Raw genomic sequence first — 26,081 nt, 5'->3', positions numbered from 1 at the left:
CGGAAACTTTTTTTTTTTTAATCTTTGTTAACATCCCACTGAGATCGTGATCTGAGGAATAAACTCAGAATAACTGCCCGGATTATCAAACAACCATTGTATCATGTTAATATTCTTAGATTCAGACCCTTAGATTTTTTTTTTTTTTTTAGAAAAACAGTTTCAGTAAGATGGTTAATTTTTTTTAAAAGTTTTGGTGTTTCAGATCTGAAGAAATTCAGTTAGGTAAAACACTGATTCCCCAAATGATGTGGGATGAATGAGATGTCACTACATTCTACATTTGGACAGTAAGGTGTGTGTTCTCTAATAGAATATTTGATAAAAGTGGTCTGGTTTACTGTTATACTACAGTTTGGTCAGGGAAATTCTAGTGAACACTTGATAGATTAAATATAAGCTCTTAGAAAACCTCTCAAGTGAGTCACCAGGCACTGATTGTATGTGGTGCCGTAAAGATGTGAGGATAAATTTAAATGCATCTATTTTTAAAGTTGCAGCCCACCTAACCGATTTATTCAAGCAATCATTGCCTGCCGCTCCGGAATGTCTGCCAGAGACAACTGATGCAGATTTCTTTGAAAGGAAATGGAGGTAAGCGGATCCCTTAATGTGTTCCAATTAGTATTAAGCATACAGTGATGGAGGAAATGGAGAGCCGTGGCATCATACCTCGGGGTGACTATATCAGTGCATCCTCAGCCTTTCATCTCCGACATTGCCAACAATTTATCACACAGTAGAGGTTTTTCTTTTATTGTTTGTAAGCTGAGAGCCTTGCCCTTTTTCATCATACTTTCCTTTCATGCAGGCAAACAACAAAAGGAAAGCACTGGAAAGAAAAGTTGGAACATAAGAGGTAATTCTATCTTGAAGCACGGTATCCATCAGCATGTGAAAATGGCCAGTTTTGTAGAGTCAGGAATTTTAGAGTGGGCTAGGTTGAAAAGTCCTACCACCTAGGCTCCCTGCCGTTGTCTGAATTTCTTCCACATTTTTGCCAAGTGGCTACTCCGCTTATGAGTGAGGCTGTCACTATCTCCAGGGGAAGCCCATTTGACCCTCATGCAGATCCTCTCCTTTTTGTAAGCAAGAAAGTTCTCAGGTATTCTCTGCGCTGTGGCAATTCGAATATACTAATAAATATTCTAGAACTTAAGAGACTAGTCATAAACATTCAAGGATTCCTCTAACTCAGTGAAGAATGTGTTCCAGGCATTATGTGCTTTTCTTTTTTTTTTTTCAACATTTATTTATTTTTGGGACAGAGAGAGACAGAGCATGAACGGGGGAGGGGCAGAGAGAGAGGAAGACACAGAATCGGAAACAGGCTCCAGACTCTGAGCCATCAGCCCAGAGCCTGACGCGGGGCGCGAACTCACGGACCGCGAGATCGTGACCTGGCTGAAGTCGGACGCTTAACCGACTGCACCACCCAGGCGCCCCTGTGCTTTTCATTCCTAGCCAAAGATACCACCCCGTGAGGAAAGGGAGCCAGATGTATTTACTGAGAATCCAGTAGTACATATGGTACACTTGCACACATTTGCATGACTCCTCTCCACAATGACTGGAGGAAGGATGAAGATTCTTCTTCAAAAGAATGCCTGGGTTACCCTGTAGAATGTACGGGAGAAGTGGTGAGATAGGACATTGCATCTCATGGGCCACCCCTGTATTCAAGGTCAAACTAGAAGGTATACGTTGTCTCATGGAATATCCCTGATTTCTAGACCAGTGACAATGATTGCCTGTGGGGAAGCCGACCGAGAGGTTAGGGGACAGTGTGGGATGGAGACTTCCTTTTTATTGCATACTCTTTAATCCTGTTTTTCATTATGTGTCTGTGTTACCCATTCACATTTTTAAAGTTCTTGAAACATGAACACTTTCAGATTTTAACCCACAGGTAGATGCTGGCAAGCCAATGAAAGTTTTTCAAGAAGAAAGTGAAACGCATAATTAGATTTGTGTCATTGAAAGAGAAGTTTTTGGCAGCGTGGAAAATGGGTTTGGGGAGGAGGGTTAAGGAATGAGAAGGTCTCAGGGGCACGGAAGGTGAACCACAAAAAGGTCAGGTTCCGTGGAAGAATCAGAAAGGTGAATGCAGAGAGGAATTGGAGGTTATCAACTGGAGGACTTATTCTTGTGTGAGAATGGTTCCTGTCAAGGCAGTAGCCCCACTGCCATAGATTGATGATGAATCAGGTGAGGCAGTAGAGATAAGATAACGTAATGGGAAATTAAAGTTGTTTCAGTAAGATGCTATTTTGATTCGGGCAGTATTTCCTGACAGGCCAAGCTAGTGTGAGAGAAAGGACACTAGTGTTAGAGTCAGCCGACCGAGAGTCCGTTCCAACTTGGTTACGTACAGATGCGTGATGTCAGCTGGTCGTGCTTATTTTTTAGAGAGCCACGGTGCACCCTAGGTCCTACGGTAACAAAACGTGTTCAACCTTGTATAAATCAGCATTTCCCAATTTACTGATTTCCATCAGTAAAATGTACCTCAGGAATTCAGTTTGCTCATCTGTAACAGGAGGGTGTTGGGCCGCCTAATATCGGAGGTGTCTCGGCCCAGACATTGGGCAGCTAACAGTTGACTAGCGTTTGCACTAATCAAGGTCATGGGCTCAGAGGCAGGCACCCTGGGTTTTAATTCAGACTTCACCTCTTACTGGTTATGTGATTCAAGGTAGGTTACTTAGCCTTTCTATACCTTGGGGTTTTTTGACCAATAAAAGGGGCATAATAAGAGTAACTCACGGAGTTATTACAAGATTAAACGTGTAAAGCACTTTGTAAAATTTCTGGCATGTGAGACGCACTTAAAAATGAGAACTATTTCAGATAAGATGAGGTCCAGCTACATTTAACAGACAACCCCCCAAATCAGTGCTTTTACAAGAAAGAAGCTTATCTTTCCTGATGTCAAAGAAGTCAGAAGTGGTGCATGACTTCCATCCTCAAGGTTGCCTCATGGTTGCAAAATCACTGCCACAGCTGCAGCCATTCCATCCATATTTCATCCATTCATTCCATATTTCATTCATTCATCCATATTTCATTCCATTCATATTTCATCCATATTTCCTACTGGAAAAGAGGTGAGGCAAGGACAAAGGGAAAGCCTCCCAGCTGAGTTAGATCTCTTTAAAGGCTATCTGGAGTCTTACCCAGTGATGTCAGCTTACTAGTTACTGGCCTTCCCTATATATATAGGAAAGGCTGGGAAGTGAAGTCTTCAGCCTTCTAGTCTTTAGAGGTCTATCGCCTCCCCAACAGAGAGTTCTGATACTGGAAAGACAATTAGCAGAATTATCATGATTGTTTTTATTTTACTTTGTAATCACTGATCACACGATTCACAAACCACTGCTGAGGTTTTGGTTTTAGTTTCTGTTACCCTTGCTACTGAAATCATGGAAATTGGTAGAATCAAGCTGGCCTTTAAACCTCAGAGAATTGAAAGACACGCAAAAAAGGTCAACCGTGTGTATTTTAGTCTTTTGAGATCAACTGTAAAACCAAACTCCCACCTGGTATCATTATTTCTTACCTTAAATGAAAGCTGATTTTTGAAGTAGGGAATGTGACTGATTCTAGAAAGAGCAGAAAATGAACCAAAGCAAGCTGACCAAAAAAAGTTGTCTGATGAGTTCTTATCCGTTTTATTGTTAGCGATCCCATTTTCTGCAGGATTTAAAGGTAAAACACAAGCGAATAACATTGTAAAACATTCTGTCTTCTTTTGCATCGTTATGGAAATATCAACCAGGAAGGATATTGAAACCACACAAAATTACCTAATGGAAATTAGGAACAAAGTAATATCACCCTACTTCAACTTGGAAATGAGCAAGTTATGTCAGTCTAAGGTAATTGAACGTAATTAACAACAATTAAGTAAGAATCTTTATAGAGATTGATGCAATGCATGTGTCATTATGTAACCTACCTTTCCTGATGTTTCCTTCCTTCATCAGCCCAGCTGACTAACTTTACCTTTCAAATCCACGTCCTCAAGAGCATTTGAGGGGGAAAACTAATTTCAGGTCTTGCCAATTTATTACTACCACTCCAACTTCATACCTTGCATTATCACTATTAATCACCCTCTTTCATCTATTTCAAGTCCTTTTGGGAGTTGAATTCTCCCCACTTTTATCCCATAAATTCCATTTTGAAGTTTTTATCCCATTAAGATTTCTGCATCCATCAGCTGCTGAAACAGCACTAAATTACTGTGAGTTCTTGGAAGCCCGAGGAGACAGAGCACTCCCATGAAACCTTGGAACTTTTCAGCAAAGTGAATATCCTCATGTGTTTAGAGCTTGATGTATTTCTATGGATGTTCCAGGTGCTATTATTAACCGGAAGCTGCCTGAGAAGAAGTTACAGGAAGTTAGGACAGAATGACAAAATCTAGAATTGAGTTGAACGGTCTCTTGAAAAACTTTCAGTTTCAGAGCCTTAAAAAAGAAAAATGGTTTCATCATTGCTCTTCAACTTAACATGCTTGTGGAGGGTGCCTTCCAGGCATGCATAAGTCTAAAGTAAGTCTTTTGGATTTCTCTTTCAGTTTCATTATCTGGATACGCTTTCCAAAAACTTGCCTCCTTTTCCAAAGACAGCGGAAGCCGCAGACGAAACAGCTGTTCAGAAAACATCCGATCTTCCTCCAGGTAATGTGTTTCTGTAGCTTCCTGTTCCTGTCACTGAACTTAAATGAGGAATGCCTAACAATGGCCTCTTAGGACATAACTAGTTCCTATCGCCTCTTGTCTCAGTAACGGCTGATGGCATAACCTATTGTGACTTGTGTATTACAAATTTGGCTGAGTTATATGAGGAAGCCAAGATACAAATCGAATTTAGTTTTCCTCCGGTGTGCTTAAAATTTACCTAAGAATATTTAGAAGACCTGACTGATTTGTAAGGCAAGGGAGTAATGAAAGGTTGGAGGAGAACAGGGCAGACACACAGGCTTGAGGTATCAGCTCACATAATACCCGATAATAAGGAGGAAAATGTGTCTTTATAGTGAAGGGAAGCCGAGTTGAGAAAAATAAACAGCTATCAAAGATCTTTTGGAGCAACTGTACAAGTCTGGAGTAGGGGACTGTTAGTTGGGGGCACTGTGGAATTTTTCTGAGTTTTCTTGGGTGTGATGATGGATGTGTAGAACAAGGTCTCCTTTCCCAGAGATGCATGTTGGAGAATTTAGGGATGAAATGCAAGAGGATGAAATAGCAGAGGTTCGGCTGCCTGGAATGAGCACAGCCAAAGAAAACATCTGATTACCACAGAGTCTGCAAAGCAAAGATTAAGGCTGGAAAAATGACTTGGAAACGAAATGGGAAGAAATCAGAGACGAAGGCTGATGGTGCTGGTGCCCACCTGTCCCCAGGCAGACAACTGTAATCAATGAAGCCTATTGTCCCCTTGCAAGGGGGCGAGGCCACAGGTTTCTCAACAATCCTCCAGGGAGCAACCACCATTCAGCCAGGGTGGCCCACATGCAAGTTGAAATGTACTATTTGCATCCCCAGTCCTTGATAGATGTATTTTAAATGTATTTCATGTTGCACTGATTTCTTAGAGAGACGCGTCTTAATAAAGAGCTACATTTTCATAATAATGAACGGATTCAAGATTGGAAACTTTAAAAACAAAAATCACAGCTCAGTTACTCTTGCCAGGTAAAAGTAGGCTAAATTACTTGGCTTCTGCTGCATAACCCAACCAAGATAATTACTCTGTTGCCTTGCGGAACCATCTAGCTCCTGGGGAGTGCGTATACCATCCTGTTAATGGCAAACGTGGCATCATATCATGACGAATCCTTGCCTCTTAAAAGCTTTCTTCCATTTAGTCTTTCTAAAGGCAGGGGTGTGGGGAGCACCTTGTTTGCTGTAAAGAAGAATACAAACATCAGTAGTTCTTATCTCATTGCCCAGAGTATCACTTTATAATATTTGTTTGGGGTTTTCTAGATTCCCAGCCAGAAACAGTTTCAGGACAGGAGTCCCCACAAACACCGAGTGTTCCAAAACTCAAGAGTTTTGTAGATGCCAAGGAGTCTGCTGACCAGAACCAAACTGAAAATTTGGCAAAACCTATTGCAGGTATGGCAGTCATTTGCTTTATCTCATTCTTTCTCGAAACTGAATGTTACCTCTTTTTGGAGGAGGGAAGATGACACTGGGAGCTGAGGGTCTGGTTGGCGGTTACAGAAAAAATTCCAGTGGGTCACAGAGCCCAGAACTAAAGCACTTTGTAAGGCTTCTTCGCACATCTAAGTATCTCAAAAAATGTTTTGATGGGGCGCCTGGGTGGCGCAGTCGGTTAAGCGTCCGACTTCAGCCAGGTCATGATCTCGCGGTCTGTGAGTTCGAGCCCCGCATCAGGCTCTGGGCTGATGGCTCAGAGCCTGGAGCCTGTTTCCGATTCTGCGTCTCCCTCTCTCTCTGCCCCTCCCCCATTCATGCTCTGTCTCTCTCTGTCCCCAAAATAAGTAAACGTTGAAAAAAAAAAATGTTTTGAGAATGATTGCAAGTCCTAGATTGAAAGGAAAAAATGGCAAATATGTATTAGACGGTTATTGTATTTTATTTCTTTATTGTATATAATTATTTATTTTAATTAATTTATTACATTGTATTATTTGATTTTATCCCTCGTGGATCTGAGAGCTTGCAATACTTACTAAATGTCAGGAACCTGGTAGCTTTTTTTGAGCAGCCAGTAATTTGGTGGTTGGACTCATATTTACCCACCTTTTCAGGTACTTTCTTGGTCTGCAGGTGCTAGAAGAGAAACATAAAGTGTAGTCTCTATACAGCACACCATCTCATTTGTAGCAGAAATTAAAGTATGGAATAATACAAAATAATTGTAATTACAGTGGAATCACACTGATTTCACTGAAGTTAATTCAACTTTATGGCTGATCCGTAAAAAAAAAGAACAGAGTATTTTAAATTGTGTAGATGAATTTGCACCCCTTCACTCCTGTGGACATGGTCCATTTTGAGGGGGGCACTTGTTGGGATGAGCACTGGGTGTTGTACGTAAGCAATGAATCACAGGAATCTACCCCAAAACCAAGAGCAACATACACTGTATGTTAGCTAACTTGACAATAAATTATACTAAGAAACAAAACAAAACAGAAAGTGAGATGGGAATCGGCCAAGAGGTCTTAGTTTTACCTCTCCCAGAGGGAGCATCTTGCCACCTCTACGAGTGACTTAAGGGATTTACCTTACACATGCCTTTTGCCTTCCTGATTTCGAAGTTATCTCTTCTGGGGCGCCTGGGGGAGGTTCAGTCGGTTAAGCGTCCAACTTCGGCTCAGGTCATAATCTCGCGGTCCGTGAGTTCGAGCCCCGCGTTGGGCTCTGTGCCGACAGCTCGGAGCCTGGAGCTTGCTCTGGATTCTGTGTCCCTGCCTCTCTGTGCCCCTCCCCCACTCGTGCTCTGTCTCGCTCTGCCTCCCAAAAATAAATAAATGTTAAAAAAATAAAAAAAAGTCAATTTTAGGTTATCTCTTCTATAAAGTTTATTCATCTAGTGGACAATTTACTCAATGCCTATTGTACACCTGGCATTGTTCTAGGCATGGAAATACAGCAGCTAAAAAGCCTATGTCTTATAGAGCTGTACAGACCACGGGCAGACCTAGACAATAAATCAATAAACAGGTAAATCGGATAAATTGCGGTTGGAATAAATGTTATCACGGAGTAAAACCGTACATAAGGTATGGAAAATGTCTTGGGGAGAGGGATGGCCTTTCATTAGGGGCGTAGGAGGCCCCTCTGTGAAAGGACATCTGAGCGTAGACAGAACGACAGGAAGGAGCCAGCCATGCCAACCCTGGGGGAGAGAGAGGGGGCGAGTATTGTGAACAGCTGGTTTGAAGACCCTTAGAGGAGACGAAGCAGGAAAATGGGCATAAGGCTAGAAGACAATGAGCAAAGAAAGAAGTAAAGGAAGGTGAGGTCAGAGGGAGGGATAAAGATAAAACCATGCGGTGGTGCATAAGGAGTCTGGGGTTTTAGTCCGTGTACAGTTTTCTTCAAATACCACTGGAAGGTTTTGAACAGGGTAGTTTACACAACTATAATTTGTATTTTATTTAAAAAAATTTTTTGAACGTTTATTGATTTTTGAGACAGAGAGAGACAGAGCATGAACGGGGGAGGGGCAGAGAGAGAGGGAGACACAGAATCGGAAACAGGCTCCAGGCTCTGAGCCGTCAGCACAGAGCCCGATGCGGGGCTCGAACTCACGGACCGTGAGATGGTGACCTGAGCCGAAGTCGGACACCTAACCGACCGAGCCACCCAGGCGCCCCTATAATTTGTATTTTAAAAAGATTACCCGGTAGCTTGTGGGTGGGGTAAGGGGAGTGGAGAAGCGGAGGCTGGGAGGAAGCCACTGAGGCAGGCCATGTGAGCACTGGCAGAGACCTGGCTAAGGCCGTGGAGTCTGGGCAGGGGGGGTGGATTAAACCAACTGGGACTGTCCACCCTGGAGGTAGAGCTGAAGGGACTCACGGGTCACCGGGATGTGGAGCTGAGGAATAAGAGGAACCAAGGGTGGTTCCCAGGATGAGTTCTGTGACCAGTTATGAGGCTGAGAATTTGTAGTTGTAACAAGCTTCAGGTGGTGCTGATGTTGGATCACACTTTGAGAACCATGGCCCTAGGGAAGACTCTAGAATGTAACAGGCAGAAGAAGGGCCAGAAAAGGCTACTAAGAAGAAGCCATTGAGGTCGGAGAAGAACAGGAGCACGAAAACCCATGTTTCCAGTGGATCACATGGCCCTGAAGGGCCAAGGGAGATGCAGAATACCCACGGGACTGGGGGAGATAGAGATAACTGGTGATCTTGGTAAGAGCCCTTTCAGGGCCTGGAGGAGCCTGCAGCCAACTGAAGCAGGCTGTGTATAGAACGGTGGAAGAGGAACCAGGAATGCACAGCTTCACCCGAGAGCTTTGCTGAAAAGAACAGAGGAACGGCATTGCAGCCGAGGCAGATGTGTGACCAGGGGAGAGATTAAAAAATTTTGACACACTGGAGGATGTTGACTTGCAGACAGTAATTCAGTAGCAAGAGAGAACTTGCAGGAGAAGAGGTCCTGCTTGCAGGAGAGCAAAGTTCTAAAGAAGGTGAGAGAACGTGACGTTTGCGGCAAACCCTGAGTGTCCGAGTTGACCTTGGATGTACATAGGGCCACCTCATCCAGCGACAGGAGAGAGGAGAAGGAATATGGGTACATTGGCAGGTGGGTTTGCATGTTTGGTATTAGACAGATGAGCGAGTCTGATGGCAAAGGAGTGGATATAATGATAAGAATAGAAAGTCCATTCCAGAGAAACAAGAAAGCAAAACAAGAGAGGGGCGACTGATTGTTTTCAGGTGACAGTGTCAGTTGATTAGAGGCCTCAGTAAGGCCAAATGATCGTTTGCTAGATACGACAGAGTAATGGGCTGGAAGTTTAGGTTGTGTTCTAGAGAGGAAAGTGGACACGGAGACTGTGAAAGCGGCAAAATTATTGGTGTTGGCAAAGTTGAGATCTGACCATGGGAGCTTGTGGGTGGAGAAGAGGAAAAGAGGAAGAAAGGAGATGATTGAGAATCAGAGAGGACCGGTGGGGGGTGGGTTGGGTGGCTTGTCCAGGTGATGTCAACAGGTGAAGTGGAAGTCCATCCGAGGTGTCAAGACCTCCAGTGAATCAAGGGAATGACAGAGGTCTGTAAGCGACAAGTACATCATGGAGACGTCATAGGTAATAATCTGATGGCACGAGCTTCAAAGAAACAGGAGATTTGGAAGAAGGGAAGAGTCTTTGGAACAAGGACACCTACTGCACCTGTAGGGATCAAGATGCTGAGATGCGAGACGGTAACTGGACTCACTAAAAGTGGTGAATTAAGTTTGGATGGAAACAATAAAGCTTAAGGAAGTGCAAAACAGGAAGAGTGGGGAAAGCTTTATAGGAGAGCTGGCCTTGGAGAATAAGATAAAATTTCGTAGGTTTTAAAGATTTAAGATTGGATCACCTCAGACAACCCCCATTTCATCTACTTGAGGAACCTGAAGCCTAGAGAAGTCAAGCAACCTCTAAACTCATACAGGGAATCTGGAACTAAGCCTGGGGGAGAAAAACGAGTTTTTTTGACTCCTCATTCTCTATATTTTATTACACTGCCCTCCAGATGTAAGAAAGAGCAAAGAATACTTTATGCAAAAGAGAGAGAGAGAGAGAGAGAGAGAGAGAGAGCGCGCGCGTGAGAGATGGGCAGGGGGCATGTCTTCCAAAGCCCGAAGGCAGAAATGAACTGGAAACTAACAAATAGTTCAGTGTTCTCGTTTGGTCAGCAACAGCGTCAGCTCGAGGAGGTCTGGATTTTGTACAATTACAAGGTGCTTGTCGGCATTTGCTGCAACAAAACTGTGTAAATCCCGTAGCGGTTTACAGCCAGCGCTGTAAGGGTCTGGGGGCTGCGGGTGGACTGCGGCAGCCTCTGTTCCAGCGGCGGGCGGGCGCACGGGGGCGCCACCAGGCCCCTGAGCTCTGAGAGAGCCCCCACCTCCCGGCGCCCGTTCCGCCGCCCCGCCCTGACAGCTGCCGGAGGCCCGGTGAGAAATCAGCAAATGCTGCAGCTGGGCACAGTGTTCAAACCAGGGCAGGTTTCCTCCGGAGAGGCAGTGGTTAGACTTCTACCCGCGCCCCAAGAGCTGCGGGTGACTGTCAGGGGTGCTCCAGCCCCCACACGGAAGGAGCCGCCGCCACCACGCCCTCCCCCACCAGCTGAGTTCAGTGTCAGTGGGGCAGAGAAATATGCGCCACGTGCACGGAAGACGTGCTCTGCGAGGAAGGGAAAAAAAGAGTGATGATGAATAAATACTACAGTCGTCCGCCTCAGCGGGGAAGCAGACAACCATGACGGCTTCTTCAGGGGCATTGGGCCCAGCGGTCATATTCAGATGACACCCCCCCCCCCAAAAGTGGGACCATCCCAATTTAAATATTAAAGCACCTCTGGGGGCGCCTGGGCCACTCAGTCAGTTAAGCTTCTGCACTCTTGATTATGGCTCAGGTCAACTCAGGTCAGGTGATGGGATGGAGGTCTGTGTCAGCCTTCCAGCTGGGCCCTGAGCCTGCTTAACACTGTCTCCCTCTCTCTCTCTCTCTGTCTCTAAAAAAAAAATAAAAAATAAAAAATATATAGGGGCGCCTGGGTGGCGCAGTCGGTTGAGCGTCCGACTTCAGCCAGGTCACGATCTCGCGGTCCGGGAGTTCGAGCCCCGCGTCAGGCTCTGGGCTGATGGCTCAGAGCCTGGAACCTGTTTCCGATTCTGTGTCTCCCTCTCTCTCTGCCCCTCCCCCGTTCATGCTCTGTCTCTCTCTGTCCCAAAAATGAATAAACGCTGAAAAGAAAAAAAATTAAAAAAATATATATATATAATATATATATAATATATATATTATATATATATTATATATAATATATATTAATTTTTTACACGTGTATATATATTTATATATATTTTTTCACACACGTATATATATTTATATATATAAATTTTATTTTTTTTTTTTTTTTTTTTTTTTTAAATTTTTTTTTTTTTTTTTTTTCAACGTTTATTTATTTTTTGGGACAGAGAGAGACAGAGCATGAACGGGGGAGGGGCAGAGAGAGAGGGAGACACAGAATCGGAAACAGGCTCCAGGCTCCGAGCCATCAGCCCAGAGCCCGACGCGGGGCTCGAACTCACGGACCGCGAGATCGTGACCTGGCTGAAGTCGGACGCTTAACCGACTGCGCCACCCAGGCGCCCCTATATATATAAATTTTATAATTTTTATATAAATATATATTTATATATTTTATACATACATACACATATGTGTGTATATATATACATGTATGTGTGTATATATGTGTGTGTGTATATATCTATATATACCTATATAGATATAGATATAGATATATGAGAAGTACCTCTGTATCAGCTGCTTCAAGCGCCTCAAAGCACTCCTCCCCCTCCTCCAATCCCTGCTGAAGCCCAGGGGCGGTCCAGTGGGGTATTAGGGGAGGCAGCCTGGTGACCTGCAGAGCTGAGAGTACAGACAGGCTGTACCTGGCTCCTTATGGAATAGCTGCGTAACCTTGGGCACACTGTCTAACCCCACTATCTCTTCCCATTTCCTCTTCTGGAAAGGGGAAATAACGTAATATGCATCATGAGGTTGTCGAGATTAAATCAGTTAGTATCTGTAAAATGCTTTTCAGAGTAGTGCCTGGCACAGGATAGACTCCCTATCGGTATTTACTGTTAATAATAACAGAGTGAGCAATTAATTAGAACTTGTTAGACTCGTAAAACGCATGGACACAAAACAGTAATATGCATACGGTAAGAAAACAAACAAAAAGGTACATCAACCCATTAGAATGGTTGCACATGTAGGAAATGGTAACCAAAGGGAAAGACATTGAAACACTGCTCCCTGAGCTCCATCCCCAGAGATTCTGATTCGGTTTTGGTCTAAAATTGGGCTTGTCTGGCCTGTGGCCTGGGAACCTCTATTTTTCTAGAACAAGCCCAGGGGATTATGATGCATGGATGAGTTTGGGACACACTGGGGCAGTTGTCTAGGAAAAACTCACTATTCGTACAGAACACTTCTGTGCCCAGAGGTGGGGCGGGGGGAGGAGTTTCCCACACCAAGCAATTTTGCGGCACTGATTGGGTGTCCTACAATTCACTTCAATTCTGACACCAACCACACGTAGTGCAGACCCTACAGGTGAAGGGCTCAGTCCCACAAAACTGCCCCCCGCCCAACTTCAGGTGCGGGTTGCAAATCCTGGCTGTCACCCGTGCTTCTGACCAACCAGCTATCAACTGGGGCTCCCATGACCCCACCTAGGGTTTTACAATTTGATACAACATCTCCAAACTCACATCTTATTATATAAAGGAAATGATAAACGGCAGAGATGAACAGCCAGATGATGAGGCATAGGGCAAGGTCTGGAAGGGTCCAGTATAGGAGCTTCTGCCCCTGTGGAATTGGGGTGCACACCTTCCAGGTACACAGATGTGTTCACCAACCCAGAAGCTCTCGCAACCCTGTACTGTGGGCAGTTTCATGAATGATTCATCACCCAGGCGTGATCCATCATTAACTCAATCTCATCTCTTCTCCCCTTCCCAGAGGACGGAGGTGGGACTGAAAGTTCTAAGCTGCTAATCATGTCTTGGTCTTTCTGGTGACTGGCCCCCATCTTGAAGCTATCCAGGGGCTCAGGAAGAGTAGCCTCATTGTATCAAAAGACTCTGCGATTACCCAGGAAAGTCCAAGGCATTTAAGAGCCCTGTGTTAGGAACCTGGGTCAAAGACCAAATCCTAGAACAAAAGATGTTCCTAGCGTTCTTACCATCTAGGAAATTCCAAGGGTTTTAGGAGTTCTGTGCAACCAGGGGTGGAGACCAGTATCTGTATTTTCTGTTAGCTTACACTAAGAGAAGGAACATGTTCCTGGAGGAGTCTGACTCACTTGGCTGCATATTCCAGCCCTGCCACTTCTTTCCATTTCTTGGACCAGTTATTTAACCTCAGTTGTCTTGTTTGTAAGAAAAAAAAAAGAGAGAGAGAGAGATTGCTATTATATTAGTTACGACTCTTCAATTTGTAACTGAGAGAACTCAAAGTCGCTGAACAGAAAAGTGGGGGGACATTTACTGGTGCCTTAAAGCCAGCCACAGAGTAGTGGATGTGGTGCCAGCCCAGGGCTGACTGGATCCAGGCACTCTGGCTTTTAAGGAGTGTGTTTGTGTCTGATTGCCCCTCTCTTGGGGCAGCCCTCCCCCCCCACCACCTCCATCTTGCTTCATCCCGATTTGTCCCTGTTTGGTTTTACCCTCTCCTGCAAAGAACAGACTATGTCCATGAGGCAGGGACCATGACAGTAGAGGTCCAAGATCTTGATTCTCCCAGATCCATAACCCGGTAGGCAAAGCTGGGGCCATCACTGTCAGCTTCTTGGAAATATACTGGTGAAGAGCCCACATTGGCTCTGCATGGGTCATGCACCATCTTGGTGACTGGAGCCGGAGATGTTGTGGCACCAGAAGTATGTCTGGGCGGAATGGGGGGTGGAAACAGGCAATGGGGAGAGTGCTGAGTGTACAGTGATTAGAATACCATAGCCCTCAGCTTGTAGAATTTTCTGAGGATTGAGTAAGATGCTACATGTAAGAACACACTTGTGGCGCTTGACTGCACATGGTGGACAGTCAAACATTGGTTTCCATGCCTTCCTGCCCTTGGTGATCTGAATGCAAGGAAGGATGTTTAAATCAGATGATCTAAACTACTATTGCTATTTCAACCACTGGGTATTTGGAGAAAGACAGGTGCAGCTATCTATGCACATTATCTAGTTTTGCTCACTCCTTCACCAAGTGTGGTGATCTGAAGATTTAATTCCCTGGCTTAATTTACCTGTAATTACTAAGCCACTTTTTAGAAGTATATAAATACTTATACATATATAAGGGTATATATAAAAATATACATTTTTTTCCTTCATCGGTTTTAAAAGATCTTTCCGAGTCAATGTTTACTGTATTGTCCCTCGTTGATTTAACGGAAAGAACCCTGGGGAGATCTGGTCACCCAGCTTCTCAGAATTTGACTTTTCTCATTTATTTAGAAAAGATGATGCTATTAAGCACCTGCCCGCCCATCTCAGAGGGGTGTCGTGAGAACCAACGTTAGGTTACAATCTCTTTGTAAAATGTAAAGACATAACGCTAGGGTTGACTTTGTTCCTTTAAATAAGTTCTTTTAAAAAGGTAAGAAGGAAAGTTTCCCAAGTTGGCTTATGTTCTCATAAACTCTGGTATGCCCTCAAATGTCTTTGAGTAAAACGTCTGTGTGGCACAATTTAAACTTTTCTAACAGAAGCAGAGTCCTGTGAGCCTGTGAAAATCCCCACCCAGTCGTTGCTGCAGGATGTTGCGGGGCAAGCAAGGAAAGAAAAAGTGAAGTTACCTCACTACCTGCTGAGCTCCAAGCCCAAGTCCCAGCCTCTCACAAAGGTAAAACAGACATGGGGACCAATGTCCCAGAGCCAGGCGGCATTTCATGCAATCCCGACCCATTGAAGTTACTGATGTCCAGCCACTGGGTACTGCGATTGAGTGGACATACATACCATCATCTCCCCGTGAAGGCCTTTGGATCACACAGAGAATGATCCAAGGCCGCCCTTTGCCCGGGGCCAGCTCATCCAGGCTCACGAGGGGAATTTTAGGAGCTGGCTCTTAAACCATGGCTAGCCTGAAATCAGCCTGCTGGGAGTGCTCACACCATACACATCAGCAAATGCTACTAATCAACATTCTTTTCAGAGAGCCAGCTTACCAGCGCACCACTGGTCCCAGGGATCATTGGCCATCCTTCCCCATGGCTCTTAGGATAAAATCCACAATGGCAGCATGGCTACAAGCCCTGTTTGCCTTTACTCTCTTTTTGCCCCCCTCCTCACTTCAGCCATCATGGGTTTCCCTTAGTTCTTTAAAAAAATTTTTTTTAATCTTTATTCACTTTTGAGAGACAGAGCGTGAGTGGGGGAGAGGCGGGGCGGGGGGGGACACAGAATCCGAAGCAGGCTCTAAGCTGTCAGCACAGAGCCCGACGTGGGGCTCAAACCCATGAACCGTGAGAACGAGACCTGAACCGAAGCCGGATGCTCAACCGACTGAGCTACCCAGGTGCCCCTCCCTTAGTTCTTTAAAAGCTCCTTCCTTCCTCAGAGCCTCCAAGATTAAGATTTCCTCTCATCTCTGCTGGGAACACCTGCCTTGAGCCTACCAATCCTTTTGATAGTTATCCTTTGATGTTTTCATGGCACCGTGTGTTCATTGTCATCACAGAATAGGTTGCAATGTAAGTGTTACATGGTAAGAGTGCTTCTCAAACTTTGATGCACACATGATTATCTGGGAATCTTGTGAGCATGGAGATTCTGAGTCACGGGGGCCTGAGAACCGGCCGTTCTAATGAACTCCCAGGTTGAGCTCAGTGCTGGCCAATAACAAGATAATAAGAGCACAGAGTGTGATTAGCTGGCCAGCAGCATTGGCAAAGCCTGAGAACTTGTTACAGATGCAAATTCACGCCCCTCCCTCCCAGATTTACTGGTTGAGAAGCTTGGGGGGTAGAGTCAGCAGTTTGTGTCTTAACAAGCCTCCCAGGTGATTTGGACGGAAGCTGAAGTTTGCTAGTCACTGGAAGCTGAAGTTCGCTAGTCACTGGCACAGAGGAAAAAGCATAAAGTTTAGAATCAGGCCAACTTGAGTTTGAAACTTTTGCTTGAGCAAATGACGCCTTACGCTTCTCGGAACGACAGCTTCTTCATCCTGAAAGCCTAAAATTTGTCCTTACACGCTGTTGTAAGGATTACACGAGACCGATAGTGTTCGTTTCCTCCTACAGCCAAGCAGTTCTTTTCCTCTGGCGATAGGGCCTTTTTCTTATCTTGGGAACACAACTTGGAACCATTTTCTTTTGTTACTTTTTCCTTAAATGCAAAGGTGCAAGATTTGGTTGGAGGCAAAGTGAAAACGTCCTCTGTTGCGTCTGCTGCCATTAATAACGTGAACTCATCCCCTTTTGGATTCCACCTTCTCCCACCATCAGTGAAGTTTGGAGTCCTAAAAGAAGGACACACCTATGCAACCACTGTGAAGCTCAAGAATGTTGGAGTGGACTTTTGCAGGTGAGGCCAAGGCACCAAATGTCTACTCACGTCACTTTCTCCTTTGCTGGGACTTGTCTTTGGCTACCTGTGTCACTGAACGTTTATCGAACTGCATTCTAATTACACCTTGACTCTTGAATCCTCACATCATTCATTCAACCATTTACTTCATTCATTCATCCATTCATTCATTCATTCTTCATCAGATCAGTATTTTTCAAGCCTCAACTATGTGGTGGGCACTTCTTTGTCCTCCCATTAATCGTTATTCATACTTTGGTAGAAGCAATTCAGGGGCTGATCTACGGTAGCAAAAACTAAAGGGGAAGCTGTACAAGTCTTATAAAATTTTTTTTTTTCAACGTTTATTTATTTTTGGGACAGAGAGAGACAGAGCATGAACGGGGGAGGGGCAGAGAGAGAGGGAGACACAGAATCGGAAACAGGCTCCAGGCTCCGAGCCATCAGCCCAGAGCCCGACGCGGGGCTCGAACTCACGGACCGCGAGATCGTGACCTGGCTGAAGTCGGACGCTTAACCGACTGCGCCACCCAGGCGCCCCTGTACAAGTCTTATAGTAACTAATGCATAAAACCTGAAAGTCTATTTCTCAAACCCACCACCCACTATAATGCCAGCTGACATTTGTTTGTACTTTATGATCCATATGGGATTTTAACTCCACTATTTCTGCATAATTGAGGCAAAAAGGAAAAAAAAAATTAACCTGAGTCATTAGGGCCATTTTGCCTCTGAAGATCTGACTTGGCCGTAACTCAGAGCCTGACCTCCCAGTTGAAAATACCCTACAGCTGGCATTCAGTGACAAGAATCCTTCATTTCCAGATCATTAGAATTTTAGAATTTGCAGAGACTATTACAGAGGATCAGAGTAACATGTTTTAAGGTCTTATTGGCTAGAGCAAGACAGGATCTCAGATCTCCTGTGGACCTGTTTGTATGTGGCACCATGCTTTATCCACACAGCTGTGGTCACTTCTTGTGTGGGAGTTCAGTCCTTCCCACTGGGTCAATAGACCATATGTCTATACCAGGACATATACCCAATTACAAGTGTCTATACCCAATTACAAAATCTTCCCTATTCTATTTTGGATTAAACTTAAGCATAATATGGGGTCCCCTCCCCCAAAACAGTGGAATAAATGTTTATTTCAGTTGCAGAGCTATGCTCATTGTAAGTGGCAAGTCCTTCCAGTTTATGGTTCTGGACTCGAGACCGGAAACCAGATGTAATAAAGCTACAGAGGCATCTGGTTTAAAAGATCAACATCCCATTTTAGTTGAGGCAAATACCCAGCTTCAGGAATCACATTGGTTTCCTCAGAAACAACCAGGCCACCAGATCAGACATTACTGTCTTTTTAGGCTACTGCCAACAAAGTGGGTGGGGAGAAATAGAGAACCAACTTCAAACCAATAAAACTTACCCATGCAGATCCTGTCTACTCAGTGTAGAATTTTAGCTTTCGGGATTTCACTCCTCAGCTTGTTAAATTCAGCCACTATGGCTCAGACAGCAAAGTCGATGGTGGAAGGAGCGGGATTGAGGTCATCGTGGAGGTAGGCTTTCCCTGGCATTTTAATTTACTCCAGGTCTTTAACCTTCAGGCAGAACCCACAAACCACAGGAAGGGAAAGAGATCAATAGGCACCACGTGTGAGCTTGGGGCTTTTCAAGGTCTCTACATTTTCTGAGCCTTTTCTGTTTCTCTTCTCCCCAAACATGCAAGCCCCATGCCACGGCTCCCATGCTCTCTCTCCTGCTTTCCAAAAGAGCCTTTATTCTTCAGCTTAATGATCTGGCAGGCAGCATCGGTGTTCACACTGGCGGCTATGCTGCCGTGCACACACCAGCCAAACATTCACGACAGTCGGCCCGAGCCCAAGCTGGTCGGCGGCATCCAATAACAGAGGGTTGAAACTGGGGTTGGAGTCTGTTTGACGCTGATGAAAACTGTTGCTGGAAAGGGGGTTGTGAAAGGGGCCCCAGCTTCTCCCAACTGAATATTGGGCGGTTCTTTAATGGTGTGGACCCCCTGCTCCTTTGTAGCAAATATTAACACCTTCCTGGTTTTATGACATCCCAGTTCATTCACTGCTTTTTCGTGATGGCGTAAATTTATTTTCTCTTTTTGCCTGGCAGGTTTAGGGTGAAGCAGCCCCCACCCAGCACAGGACTGAAAGTGACTTATAAACCCGGTCCTGTAAGTCCCATGTGCTACCTGTTGTGTGTGTCCCTGTGTGTGCATGGGAGTGTGTGCATGGGAGTGGGCTTTTAAGTCATTCTGTGCATTCAGTTTAAACCATGTAGAAGTCTGATTTTTCTAGGATCATAAGCAAAAGATCCCTGGTATTGGTACAATATGTGGCTTGATATCACTTACTTCGTGTAATGACCCCGAGACAGATCCTATGCATAAATAGAGTTAAACTTCCAGCTATGGAAACTTTCCTGAAGTTCACTCATTTGTCCCAATACTACAGCTACGTATAGTTGTATGAAAACTACCTTTTAAAAAATTAAATATGATTTGACATGCGCTTGGAAAGCTGACTACCTCAAGGTATCCTGTAATAAATTTGTCTGCAAAATGAAAAACTCCTTGGAAAAATAAATATTCTACTCTTTGTATTTTATGTACCTTTGGCTTATTTTGGTTTGCCAAGAGAATATTATCTAATGACATACAAAGAAATGGTAGTATATTAACGTCATCAGCCCCCTCATTTCTCCAAGGAGCTCTGAAAATGCCAATTTTAAAATGTCAACCTGTTCTTTATTCAACACATTCCCCAACGTGGGGTGTTTAATATAAAATCTGTATGTTGTCACTCACTTTAAATTATAATTTCAGAAATGTAGTATCAGGCAAACAAAAGTTTACAAATATACAAAATATAAAATAATATATAAAGTATAACAAAATCATACTTGTAAATCTTAACATTTATTTCTTGATCAGCGCATCGTCTTGTTTAACATTCCTCCCATTTCACTCAACAGGCTTTGAGTTACTTGAGCACGCCACTGATAGGGACAGGGGACAGGGGATGTTAAAAATGAGTAGGACACACAAGTTGCTCGCAAAGCTGGGCACATAGCGGGGACACAAGAGATGGATGGCTACGTGACAGAATGAAATGAGGATATCTGGTAGACACAGGTTCAGCCATCACAGACTGGGACGCGCACGGACTCATGGGAACACAGAGCAAGGGCATCCCATTCTATAACCAGCACACGGTGTTCGCCGAGTCCCAGGATCTTAAAACTGCCACGGTTGTGCGTTGACACAGAGGGGCAGTTAGGTATGGTGCAAAATCAGTTGGCTTCTTGTAATGACAGTGCCACCAGCAGCAGTGCCGTTGGTTAATTAAACCCTCCGCGCCTTGTTTCCCTCATCTATAAAAGGAGTCGCTTGAGGCGCCTGGTTGGCTCAGTCGGTTAAGCGTCCGACTTCGGCTCAGGTCATGATCTCACGGTCTGTGAGTTCGAGCCCTGCGTCAGGCTCTGGGCTGATGGCTCAGAGCCTGGAGCCTGCTTCCGGTTCTGTGTCTCCCTCTCTCTCTGACCCTCCCCTGTTCGTGCTCTGTCTCTCTCTGTCTCAAAAATAAATAAACGTTAAAAAAATAAAAAAAAAAAAAAAAAGGAGTTGCTTAGACCCGATAATTTCTTGGTCCTCTTCCAGCCCTAATACCTTATGGTCTACAAAACAGTAGTTTGCAGGCTGCAGTTCCAAACAGAAATATACTTTGAGATTAGACCCACCAATTCGTGAGCACCTCTCTCACACATTTCATCATCGTACTGCGTCAAGATTTCAGAAACTTCGCAACATAAAGCAAAAAACAAAACAAAACAAAAAATCAAAGTCAGCTCTCCTTCCACTGTTCTGGGAAGTTAGCAGATTTCTTTTCATTTAAAGTAGGGGCAATGCCCAAAGCCAAAATGACTGTTGGATCAATCTTTATAGGTACTAAAAACCCAGCGTGTATTCTTTGAAGCTCACTCTCGACTGTTAGTTTTTTAATATTTTTTTTTTCTTTTTGACAGTAAGTTTTGGCTCTGCACAAATATAATCTATAGACTTGTCCATATGTAAAGCTAACCGCTGTTCAGCTTGGTTGGTTGCCAACACCGAGTGAATGTGCTCGGAGCCCGGGTAGACCTGATGGCAGGATGCCAGCTGCCATGTGGAGTGGCGTCACCCCAGCCCTGCCCTCTGTGTTGGGCTCCAGGGCGAAGGGCCTGGTCCTCAGACATGGAGCATTGGATACCGTCCAGCAGACCTTCCCAAGCACATTGTTGAAAAAGTTGAAACATTTTTCCGGTCCTATTATTTACAAACTATACTGAAGAAAACAAATTTTTTGTATCTAACTGCTTTCCATGTGGTGGTTTCTGATATATTTTTTTCTGGCTAATTGTTCTCAAGTCTGCCTCTTAGCCTACCTCCTGGAGAGGCAGCTTAGGAACACAAACAGCTCTTTCTTTCCTGGCCAGTGTTCTCTTCAAGGGACAAGGCAAGAAGCCCATTCCTTGCTGTGTTTCTTCTTCATTATATATCGGGTTTCTTCTTTGTTGGTCCAGACCTCTTCCACGTAGCTTTCAGACCTAAGCAGTTTGGCATCTGAACTCCTCCCGTCTCCCTATACTGGCTCTGTCACAACATAGGCCCTCCACTGGGAACATTATAAACTAAGAGGCAGGGCCAGGAAGTTGTGCGATTCACGTAGTCGCTTATTTTATAAACTTCTCTTTATCTGCAAAGATGCCCCTAGGAACTCACTGCAGATATTCAAGAAGGAGCACGATTGCGGGCATTGTAAACTTTGCCTTCAGTGCCACCTCCAGGACGTTGGCTTTTATTTTTCTTCCCCTTCTTCCCAAATGGCACCTGGTTTTCCCCTTCAACAATTTATCCTGGGTCCCATTTGCTCCATGGAAGTCTACCTAGCTAATCTACAAAGTAATTCTCGTAAGTGCCTAACTGCGATGGTTCATGTGCGCCAAATTTATAGATGGGAAAACAGGATTAGAGAGGCTAACTAGCTTGCCCAAATTCATGTTAAAACCCAGATTTGAGCCCCGATGTGTCTGATTCTAAAGCTACATTGTGTCCTATAGGTGGCAGCGGGTCTGCAGACGGAACTGAAAGTGGAGTTATTTGCCATGGCTGTTGGAGAAGAAGGTGCCAGGGGATCAACACACATCTCGCACAATATTGAGATTATGACCGAGCATGACATCCTGTTCTTACCCGTGGAAGCAAATATCCTTTAAAGTTCAATTTGAGTAGTCATAAATAGAGCAAAAATTACATTTGAGCAAGGAGAAAATATTAGAATGCTATTCCGTGACCCCCCCCCGCCCCCACACCTGCACTCCATAGCTTCATTAATTCTGTTTTTAAAACCGTAGAGTTGAAGTTTTAGGATAAAGATTGTCTTCGTCTTTGTGAGCGGCTAGCAAAATGCCTGTTAACACAGTACGTGAGCAGTGACTGCAAGTTGAATGAATGTCAGTGTTCATTGCTGTCTATGGGGTATCAGACAATCAGAATTAAGCAGGGAATTGTTTTTAAAACTTTTGAGGAAAGGAGACTTAAGTAGAAAGAACAAACAAATCCACAGCAATAGGAGAGTTCTGGGTGTTGGGACGTATAGGGAGTTCAACTCGTTGAGACCTTAGGGGTATTAGGAAACATAGTAGGGAAGTTGTGGAAGATTTTGAATCCCTGCTTAAACTTTATTATAGAAGCAAGAGTGAATCATTGATCCAGTGCATGATACAATTGTCATATTTTTATCAAGATGAACCCAGCATTACCGTGCTGGACATGTCGAGGAGCAACCTGGTGCAAATGGAAACAACGAGTCGTTGGAAGGCCGCTTCATTAGGCCGAGCCTAAGGACAGGAACTACCCCGTGGCGGTTACGGAAGAGGGTCATGGGTGGAAAGACATTTGGCGGGGGAGAGGAATCTGTAAAATCTCAGGTGGAACCCATTGAGGGAGGGCAGTAAGAGGACTCAAGAGTTCAAGGTTTGGAGCATGCAGGTCTGGATCTCAATTGAAGAGACAGCGCAGGAGAGGTAATGATTTTAAACATCATCTACAGGGGCGCCTGGGTGGCTCAGTCGGTTAGGCGTCCGACTTCAGCTCAGGTCACGATCTCGCGGTCCGGGAGTTCGAGCCCCGCGTCGGGCTCTGGGCGGATGGCTCAGAGCCTGGAGCCTGTTTCCGATTCTGTGTCTCCCTCTCTCTCTGCCCCTCCCCCGTTCATGCTCTGTCTCTCTCTGTCTCAAAAATAAATAAACGTTAAAAAAAAAAATAAAAAAATAAACATCATCTACAAAGAGGAGACAACTGGAGGTATGGAAAAGGAGTAGAGCTGCGGGGTCTGTTAAGGACGCAGAAGGAAGAAGAGGAGACCGCGGAGACAGGACAAGCAATCAGAAAACCAAGAAACATCTCAGAAGCCACGCAAGGAATTTCAAGGAAAACACGGACCTCGTTGACAGGTGCTACAGAGATGTCCTGGAGAATTCAGATTACGTAGGACTGCTAGATTTGGCTGAAGGGAATGGAAGAGAAACATTAAAAAATATGAATGAGAGGAAGTAACTGAAGCAGCAGCATCCAAAGGAGAGCAAGAGAATAGTTAAGACGAGAGCTGAAGGCTTAGTCTCGGCGAGGGGGCGTGTGAGGATGGCTAAGGATCCAGACTTTGAGGTGAAGGGGAAATTTGGGGAAGCTTGCGTCAGATGACCTTGGTTTCAGTGGAAATGGAGCTGAATTCATTTGTTCACTTATTTCAAAGGAAGTGTCTCTAGTGTGCTAGGCACTGTTCTAGGCACTGGGGATACAGCAGTGAACAAGACACAAAACTCCCTGCCCCTACGTTGCTTACTTTCCAAGGGGAGAACAGACTGTACGCAAAATAAGTAACACAAGGACTACAATGTTGCTCGTAAGTACAATGGAGATAAATAAAAAGTAGGAAAGGGGGTACAGGGAGGATTAAGGAGGACTGCAATTTAAAGTGGGATGTTCAAGAAAAGACCTCACGGGGGATGTGATTTTTATTTTTTTTTTTTATGGATGGCAGGGTTCTTCTGCAGTGATAGGAGAAAACTAACCAAAGAACCAGCTTTTTACTCTAAGAATTAAATCAAGTCTCCATACATCCTCTTCACACAAGTTATGAGATGCTGACCCAGAGACACTGTAACCCTGCTGCTGGTCACAGTAAGTCATTCTGCTTTTATGCTCGTAGATTAAAGGCCACCTGTCAGGCATAGATAGATGGGGCAGAGAGTTTTATTAGATCTTTTATCTACTTCTAATGTCAGTAGTGAGAATTTGTAGCCCATTTCTCAAGATCTATCCCTTCCCCAGAAAAAAAGGCATGACCTCTAGACATTGATGTGATTTTGGGACCTGATTATGGTGATTGATGTCTCCTATAGGAAGACTCACCACAGTCAGGGGAGAAGCACACACTGGGTGGACAGGAGAAATTCCAGGAAATCAATATCCGTCCGTCTTCCTCTAAGCCTGAGTCCACAGAATTCACATTGCATGGTAAAGGACCCAAAACAGAGCTAATGAGACTAGAGAGGAGGTTCTGATTTGAAAATGTTAACGAGTTTGTATATACACATCATTTGGTCACAAAAGTCCTTAACGAGTATCTTACCAGTTTTAACAAGCAGCAATTGTGATAAGAGACCAAAAGATTTTCCTCAGGGAAAAGAAAATCCCATGGTCCAGAGGACTTCTACGATTTCTTCTTCTGCACTTGGAGTCTTCATGTCCCGTAAAATTTCTCCACGTTAGGTCCGGTAAGTAAGTAATAAATGGGAATTTGACTGGTAACCATTCATATGCGAGGCCTTAGACCTCATGTTTGTTCCTCTCTTCTTACAGCCAGAAACCAATGAGCCACTAAGCCCAGGGGAAAGGAAATACTTGTTTTTAATGACCAAAACAGCTACTCCTTTACATATATTATCATATCTCATCCTCACACTACTGATAAGATAGGTATTCTTTCCCACGTTATAAATGAGGAAGCTGATGATGTAAAAATCTAACCTACTTCAATGTGATTCTGAAGTTCGTTCTTTTTTTAAAAAATTTTTTTAATGTTTATTTTTTTAAAGTTTATTTTTGAGAGAGAGAAAGAGAGAGCGAACAAGCAGGGGAGGGGCAGACAGAGAGGGAGACACAGAATCCAAAGCAGGCGCCAGGCTCTTAGCTGTCTGTGGACATGGGGCTCGAACTCACAAACTGCGAGATCATGACCTGAGCCAGTCAGACGCTTAAATTGACTGAGCTATCCAGGCACCCCTAAAGTTCATTCTTTTAAGTGCTGTTTTCAGTGTTGACCTTCCAAGAAGCAGGGGCACCGACACCAGGATGTCCTTCTGAACTTGAAACTTTATAAGTAAGCCAGTGGTTCTCAGACATTTTGAATGCAGACTCTTTATATATTCTTAAAAATTACTGAGGACCCCAAAGAGCTGTCATATATGTGGGTCATATCTACTGCATTTACCAAACTGGAATTAAAACTGGGAAAAATTACCAATGTGAAAACCATAATAAACCCAGTATATCAACATAGATTTTTTTAATGAAACATTAACTATTTTCCAAAACAGAAATGGATTACTCACGGGACACTGTTTTACATTTTCATAATTCCTTTACTATCTGGCCTAATAGAACACAGCTGGGTTCGTACCCCAGCTCTGCCTTCAGTCTGTCACGATATGAGACATCACGCAGCCTCCGGAAAACTCCACTGTATGCTCATGAGAGAAAAAGGCAAACAGCATCTTGTCTGTTTCCTGGAGCTGCTGAAACAAGTCTGTGCCTGTTTCTTGCGGCTGCTGGGAAAGAGTCACACAAGCCAGGTGGCTTAAAACAACGGATATTCCGTTGCAGTTCAGGAGGCCAGAGATCCAAGATCAAGGTGTCGGACTTGGCTCCTTCTGGAGATGGAGGGAGGATTTGTTCTATGCCTCTCTCCTACCGTCTCAGGGCTGCCAGCAGGTCTTGGTGTTCACTGGCTTATTGCTGACTCACTTTCATCTCTGGCTCAAATGGCATTCTTCCCCGTGTGTATATTTCTGTGTGTCTCCCTCCTTGTAAGAATGCCATTCATTAGATTTAGTGGGTACCCTAATTCTGAGTGGCATCGTAAGGTCACCTTCCGTTTCTGGTAGACATGAATTTTGTGGAAACAAACCCAG

The 26,081-nt window shown here is 44.3% G+C and overlaps 1 protein-coding gene across 1 annotated transcript in view; it reads left to right on the top strand.

Annotated features, from left to right (window-relative positions):
• The window catches only part of SPAG17 (sperm associated antigen 17), a 236,047-nt gene that overhangs the window by 188,175 nt on the left and 21,791 nt on the right, over nt 1–26,081 (top strand). The window contains exons 41-50 of the mRNA XM_086717947.1: nt 495–594; nt 812–859; nt 3,779–3,878; nt 4,583–4,685; nt 5,997–6,128; nt 14,995–15,131; nt 16,629–16,813; nt 18,963–19,023; nt 21,948–22,092; nt 24,521–24,665. Of these exons, the coding sequence (XP_086574073.1) occupies nt 495–594; nt 812–859; nt 3,779–3,878; nt 4,583–4,685; nt 5,997–6,128; nt 14,995–15,131; nt 16,629–16,813; nt 18,963–19,023; nt 21,948–22,092; nt 24,521–24,660 (1,151 nt within the window). The 3' untranslated portion in view covers nt 24,661–24,665. The remainder of the gene's footprint in view (nt 1–494; nt 595–811; nt 860–3,778; nt 3,879–4,582; nt 4,686–5,996; nt 6,129–14,994; nt 15,132–16,628; nt 16,814–18,962; nt 19,024–21,947; nt 22,093–24,520; nt 24,666–26,081) is intronic.

The sequence above is a fragment of the Puma concolor genome, chromosome C1 (genome assembly GCF_028749965.1).
Source record: "Puma concolor isolate L17-30 chromosome C1, mPumCon1.1.hap2, whole genome shotgun sequence".
Classification (NCBI taxonomy): domain Eukaryota; kingdom Metazoa; phylum Chordata; class Mammalia; order Carnivora; family Felidae; genus Puma; species Puma concolor.
Note: the sequence above shows the minus strand (reverse complement) of the source record. Positions and strands in the feature narration are given on the sequence as shown.